The sequence below is a fragment of the Phaethon lepturus genome, unplaced genomic scaffold (assembly GCF_000687285.1).
Source record: "Phaethon lepturus isolate BGI_N335 unplaced genomic scaffold, ASM68728v1 scaffold7857, whole genome shotgun sequence".
Taxonomy (NCBI): domain Eukaryota; kingdom Metazoa; phylum Chordata; class Aves; order Phaethontiformes; family Phaethontidae; genus Phaethon; species Phaethon lepturus.
The window spans coordinates 23822-30901 of record NW_010551061.1 but is presented as its reverse complement, the minus strand read 5'-3'; the positions used below and the strand labels follow the sequence as shown (position 1 = coordinate 30901).

Here is a 7080-nt window from a genome sequence, read left to right as displayed (position 1 = left end):
ACCCCTGCTCTTCAAAGCCTGGCAAACAATGCCAGCTCTTCTTCAAAGAGACAGAGACATTCTTGTGAGTCCAGCACTAACTCATTAGTGCTTAGGAAATGTGGGTGTTTGGGAGTGGGACAGGCAGGAGTTTTTGTTGGTGGTGGTTTGGTTTTGTTTCTTACCTCTTTGATGAGAATTTCTGCCACTTCTTCGTGATTATTGAGGGCAGCAAGGTGCAGGGCAGTGAAGCCATCTTCTTTTTTGGAGTCAACCAGCTGCCGAGCTCTTGCTAGAATCTTCTTTATGGCTCTAGAGTGTTGGGGGTTAACAGAGGTGGAAGAGTTACTTTATCAGGAAAGAAAACAATGCAGAAGAGACAGGCCTGCCTCTTCTGCTCAGTCGTTATGCATGTTCATGTTTTAATAGGCAGCACCATGAGCTGGCAACTGTGATGCAGAGCACTCCCTCTATCTCACAGACTGAATCACAAGAATAAAACAAAAGCCCTCAGTTAACATTTAATAAAGTAGGGTAAAGTCACACTGCTATGAAAATAATGAGCAGATTTATCCTTGGAAGAATTCCAGAGGCTCTCAGTTAGACACAGTCTTTTCAAGTACCCTTTAGTACAGACCTTCTCCTGTCCTTCCATGTGTGAACCCAAACATCTACGAAGACTATCCAGAAGTGGACAGATTTCCTAGTCAACCTAGGTAGGTACGAGGAAGACGGGATGGGGAAAGCAGCTAGCAGTTTTCTGTGAATGCGTGAAGGAGGGCAGCCACTATACCTAGCCATACCTAAACCCAGGAAACGTATAACCAACCATTTCCTTCCCAGCTATCTAGAACTACATTTACTGCCTTCTTACTGTTAAGACAGCAAGCAAGAGTTAACATCTGTAAAAAGAATAAAAATGAAAAAACATCACTTACAGCTTGTTGCCTTTTAGAGCAGAATAGTGTAGCAGGTTGAAGCCTTGACAATTCTGGACAGTGAAGTCTATGTTGGGTACTTCAGTGAGAATCTCAATAACGACTTTGTAATCTGCAGTGATAGCATAATGCAGGGGGGTGTCTCCCTGGGAATCCTATACAAGAATACCAAAGCAGAATACAGGTCACCTACCTCAGAGTGTCAAATGAAACCGTTCACCCTGAGGGACAGTTCAAGACAAGAAGATATATAGTGTCACCAGGTCACATCAACTCCAGGCCAAACATCACTGACATCCACAGCAGTTTCATAGCCTTTGCGAAATCATTTCCCCAGGGCTCGAAAACAAGCTGCTGAGTAGATAGGTAACTAGCTTTGAGAGACTGACCCAGCACAGTTCCGTCCCACCATCACAGAAGCACACCCTAAAAATGGGCTGGGTCCAACTCACCACCACTGCCCTTTGAGTTCCTAAATACCAGTCTTAAAAACATCACCACTCCTTATTGCTGGGAACAGGAGTGTTTCAGCAATACACCTTAGCAGCAGGTCAGCTCTCGCTGGAAGCCCAAGTCCAGCACAGCAGGGAGTGCTACTGGATTGAGCTGAGCAGACTTACAATGAAGAAGGGGCAGACCCAAACCTGGAATTTCAGAGTACTGAAGTTAGAAGAATACTTCCCCTGTGCAACGCACAGTAGTGCATTTTAAGACAATGACCAACATAAAGCAGCACCTCCCCACCTCAGAAAAAACAACAAGAAAAAAAACCCCAAACACACTCCCCCGCCCCGAAATCCCACAAAACCCAAAACTTACTGGGAGGTTGACATCACAGTTGAGCTCACAGAGGGTCCGTACCACCTCTGTGAATCCTTGACTGACAGCAATATACAACGCTGTGCACTTGGCATTGTTTAACAGGTCTGCACTGGCTCCTTTACCAATAAGCACACGGGCAACCTCAGCTTGGTTTCTGATTTAAAAGCAAGGAGTAAAACAGGTTAGATTCAATGTTGTGCAGACAGTAAAGTCTTCCTCCTTGCAAGGCAACACAATTTCTTGGGTTTTATATCCTCTCGACTTCATCCCACCTCCTCTTCGTATTTCAAAAACCTCAAAACCACAACACCACCTTCCTAATTTGTACTCTAGAACCTGTTCTCTTTCTGCTTTAGATCAACAGGAATCTGCTGCTCTTAATGATGTATTCTTCCCTGGTAAATGACAATACAATTCAACATTTCATCTTGGTCTGGAAAACTTACGCACTTACAGAAACCAATCAAACTAATCCCAACCAACCCACCCTCCCACTCCACCATCCCCCTGAAAAAAAAACAAACTAAAAAACTCTTATCACTTTTTCTGATTGCCCTCAACATTTCTAGCATGGAAACTGACCTAGCGGTGGAGGTTAAATTAGTGCACAAAGAAATGCATCTATGGCACTGAAGCTCAAAAGCCAATTGCTAACATGAGGTAAAAATCGGAGAAAAGCCTTCAGCAGCCACACACCCTTCATACAGACTGCCCATTTAAATCTAGAAACGTCCTTCTGCAGCCCTTTAGGTCTTGTATCCAAGATAGCAAGAAGAAAGATATCCTACCCAAAAGCTGCATAATGCAGTGCTGTATCCCCCTCTTCATCCCTTAGGTTGACAGTGGCATGTGCCTGCAGCAAAATCTTCACAACATCCAGGTGCCCCTGATAAGAGGCAATCTGCAGGGCAGTTCTGCCCTGGTTCTTTGCATCAACCTACAGGAAGAGCAGAGACACAGCAAACAGCTTGGTTAGGAAAGACCTTGTCTTGTGTTCAGGCCTTAGCTCTGCTCTAGAGCAGGCCCACCAGGATGGAAGTCAATAGCTGCGGAACAGTTGCGGGCTCAGAAATGCTAAGCAGAATCCATGCCCCGTTGGCTCTGCTTTATGTACATCAACTACAAGGTTGACCTTGTCCCAGAATATTTCTAAAGGGGAAGGGGACATTTAGTCAAGGAGGGAAAAGCAAGTGAACAGAGCTGGAAGCCAGGGCTCTAATTACAGCTCTGATGCCAAATCCCTCTATGCCTGCAAGCAGAATACTTCTTGACATCTCTGCCAACAATTCCTCTCCCAATAGGAGAATGTGTGAGGAGATCAAATTAGCTTTGCATATGGCTTTGAAGATGCTACGTCCCCATTGTTCTATGCTACTCCAGGTGCTTGACTGGGCATAATAGCTGGAGAGTATATTACAGTCTTGAAGTGCTGCAATGAGATTTTTTGAGAATTAAAGGGACTGAAAACCAAAGAGAGGCTGTATGAAAGGCAAATAAAAAAAAAGGAAAAGAAGCTACTGAAATCAGTGGGAGGCTACGGAGAAGAGATGAAGGAACTAGCAAAACCTCAGCAGACTGGCACAGAGAACAAAGTTGTTCTTCCCTGCAGCTGGTTCTATGCAGCAGTCAGGACACCCGGACAGACAAGACTTCCCTTGATTCACTCAAAACAATGGGTTAGTCATTTAGGCAAAGAGGTATTAGAGGCCACTGTTACTGTTGTGGTTTAACCCCAGGTAGCAACCAAGCACCACGCAGTCACTCGTTCATTCCTCCCCTCCTTCTGGTGGGATGTGGAGGAGAATCAAAAAAAAAGGTAAAGATAACAAGGGACAAGAAAACAACAATAACAATAATAGACTATACAAAATAAGTGATGCACAATACAATTGCTCACCACCCACTGACTGATGCCCAACCAGTTCCCAAGCTGTGGTCACCCCCACTCTGCCAACTCCCTGCTGTTGTATATTATACGGTACGGAGTATCCCTTTGGCCAGTTTGGGTCAGCTGTCCTGGCTATGCTCCCTCCCAGCTTCTTGTGCACCTCCTCACTGACAGAGCATGGGAAGCTGAAAAGTCCTTGACTTAGTATAAGCACTTCTTAGCAACAACTGAAATATCAGTGTGTTATCAACTTTATTCTCATACTAAATCCAAAACACAGCACTATACCAGCTACTAGGAAGAAAATTAACTCTATCCCAGATGAAACCAAGACAGTTATTCTTCCATTTACACAAGAAAGACAATGCTGATAAGCTGAAAAGGCCTTGGCAAGCAATTCCAACTTGCACTACTAAGTGAGCCTCAAATCCAGCCTCCTCTTGCTGTATATAACACTCTAATAGAAGTAACTAATTCATTAATATAAATACTAGAATAGAAATCTAATAAAAATAACTAATAACATAATGGATTCCTGACTCTTGGCAGTTTCTTCTCTGGGATAAGTTCAACAATTGCAGGTATTTGTCTCTTCCTCCCATCTCCAGAGGCCCCATTAACGTTGTAAATAAAGAACTACAATAAATACCAGACAACTAACCACTAAATCAGCTTTCACAGGGGTTCCTTCGGAATTGATCCTAGTTTTCCTGGTTCACACATCCAGCTGCTCCTGCCAGTCATGCAAACATAGCCTCAACAAAACTTATATTTTGTTAGCAATGGTTTCCAAGGACACTGCTGAAATACTTTGGTTGTCCTTTTTTAACCTGTTTATAAACCCTGTACCCCTCACTGAAGGAGCCTGAACCTTCAAACAGGCAGCTTGAAAGAGGTTTGAGTTGATGTGATCCTAACAGTTTGGTACTCTGCAAGCACAGAACAAATTGTTCAGCAACAAGTCAAGCCCAGTTCCCTGCTCCAGTCAGACATGAGATAAGACACTGCAGAGACATGCACTGCATCAGGATCTGGGCAGCTTTTCTCTTTCCTGATTCCAACAATTCCATTTTGCAAGGTCATCTAAGGACAGACACATTCAGCCAGACACAACCCGTGGCTTTCTTTTCAAACAGAGGCTAGATACTTGGACATCTTGCTACTGTTTTCATATAGATAAATACCTCTCCCCCTAATTCTACAGGTGCAGTGTCTATACATGAAATCTAGGAAACCCCAGCTTTGGAAACGTGATGCAAGTACTTAACCCAGACCTAATGCCACAAACTGGAGCCATAAAATATGCACATTTAGCATACAAATTTAATCCTAAATTGCAGCAAAATAATTTTCCAGCAGTTAGGAGCTAATACTAGGTCTGGGGGAAAAAAAGAAAAAAAAAACTATTCTTTTTCTCCCATCCTCTTCCCAACTTGACTACAAAATTTTATAACAGTATTTTAAATAGCAACAGAAAGTAACCATTCAGGATGTCTTCAACTTCAAAACTTGCCTTGTCTGGGTACTTCTGAAGGAGCTCCCGAACTTTAGCAGCATTGTTGAGTGCTGCACAAATGACCAGGCACCCTGCATGCTCTGACTCTGTCTTCTGGGACAGCAGTTTCTCCAACACAGTTATCAAAGTGCCTGGTAGGAATGAGAAACAGTCATAGATTAAGAGAGGCAAAGAGCATGAGTATACAAGTGTACAGCTGGCATAGTACAGCTGTTTAACCACAGCATGGGCCTGCTGTACCTCTAATATTTAGCTCACACAAAAAGCTTTACAAACTTGTGACTCACACAGAACTTTTGCTTTACAAGGCTGATGTTTTGAAAACCCAAAAGACATGAGACCATGCTACAGCAGACCAACACAGAAAAATCACTACTAAAAGGCAAATAATCTGAAGAGGAATGCATGGTTTTTGTAAAGGATGCTGTAAGGAAGAAATACAAGTCCTTTCAAGATGGGCCCTCTAATGACACACTTTCAAGTGCTCGAGAGGACAGAGGTGTTAACAGTTCTCCAGACAGAGCAAAGTTAAAAATCTTGGGCTCATATGCAAGTTTTCGCTGAAGTCTAACTTGAGCAAACAGTTTAAGACCCATCTACACAGCAAAACAAAACAAAAAAACCCCATAGACTTGTCCTCTCCCCCATATGATATTGACATCAAAAGCAAGTAAGTATGGTGAGGCTACAAAAAAATTTATGAGCAGATGTCCAAAACAGCAGACAAAATCTCCTCTACACACCATGTGCGCCCAAATTCAATTTCAGGGTGGACTGAGCAAAATAGTTGTTAATTTGACAACACTTCCACAGAACGACCTGGGAATATTTCACAAGCATTCAAGAATTAGTATCCTCATATAGGAATTGCAGCAGGATATAACAGAAATTGAGACAGATCAAGGCAGAAGCAAATACTGAACCTAGGGCAGTGCTACAGTTAGCATTCCCGAGTCCTAAATTCTGTATTTTCCTGTTAAGACCAACTTTGCTTCCCCAGTTAAGGCACAGATAGTTTTGGAGCTCCGTCTGGGGAAGAACAGGCAGCTGGAGTTTAACCCTGTCCAGAGTGTTGCTGCTGTCACAGCAGAGCAACCATTTCACAACCCCCGACAGATCAGACATCTCTGTTCTCACTATCTCACTTTTTGATTCCTTTGCATTCTCCGTGGTCATGAGGTTTGCTTCCTCATCTCTCTGATAGGCTGTCAGGCAAGCTGGGTTAAATGTCCAGGACTGCCCTCCAACCGAGACTCGCAAATCTCCATCCCCATAGACTTTGATCACTTTGCCGATGTGCCCTAGGGTCTGCAACGGAAAGAGAGAAATGATTTTTAAAAGGCAAGATGCAGTATGCTTTGCAGCTCAGAACCAATGCAATGCTTCTAAGAGTGGTTTCGCAGGCGGCACTCCTGCTGTATGAAAAGAAGCACTGAACAGTGACACACTCGCAGACAGCTCCCACTTCAAGGACACCAGAGGGTTCTCAGCAGTTTTTCTGTTACTGGTTTTACATAAGACGGGTTTCCCAGACACATTAAAAATGCCTGGAGAGGAAGGTGGTGAAACAACAAAACATGGTCTGAAGAACCCCGAGAGAACTGATAAAATTGGGACTGGGAAAGGTTTCCTCTGTGCATTTAATTGCTCCTGGAGGACACCAGTATTCTGCTGTTTAGCCATAGTGGTCGGATCAGACCATTTTTCCACTTGGACATTCTTTCCTGCCTCGTTCCAGAGAATTAGAGGGGGCATAAGAAGACTGGTTTACTTTGGTTAGTGAAAACTCTTATCCAACTTACTGGTAGCCAAATCCTTTGTCAGGTTCCCCACCTACCAGCTGTGCTTTGGGTGCTGCAACAGGATTGTATTACTGGTAGTCAATAGCACTAGGCAACATTTATTTTGCAAGGCCTCAGCAGTCCCAGAAAGGTCGG

At 43.6% G+C, this 7080-nt stretch overlaps 1 protein-coding gene across 2 annotated transcripts in view; it reads right to left on the bottom strand.

The window, feature by feature from the left end:
• Positions 1 to 7080, bottom strand: part of MIB2 (mindbomb E3 ubiquitin protein ligase 2) — a 35411-nt gene that overhangs the window by 9254 nt on the left and 19077 nt on the right. For both annotated transcript variants that reach the window (XM_010290746.1, XM_010290747.1), the window contains exons 8-13: positions 6289 to 6451; positions 5141 to 5274; positions 2528 to 2676; positions 1737 to 1893; positions 918 to 1072; positions 165 to 291 (exon numbers count right to left, since the gene is read on the bottom strand). In XM_010290746.1, coding sequence (XP_010289048.1) covers positions 165 to 291; positions 918 to 1072; positions 1737 to 1893; positions 2528 to 2676; positions 5141 to 5274; positions 6289 to 6451 — 885 coding nt within the window. The remainder of the gene's footprint in view (positions 1 to 164; positions 292 to 917; positions 1073 to 1736; positions 1894 to 2527; positions 2677 to 5140; positions 5275 to 6288; positions 6452 to 7080) is intronic.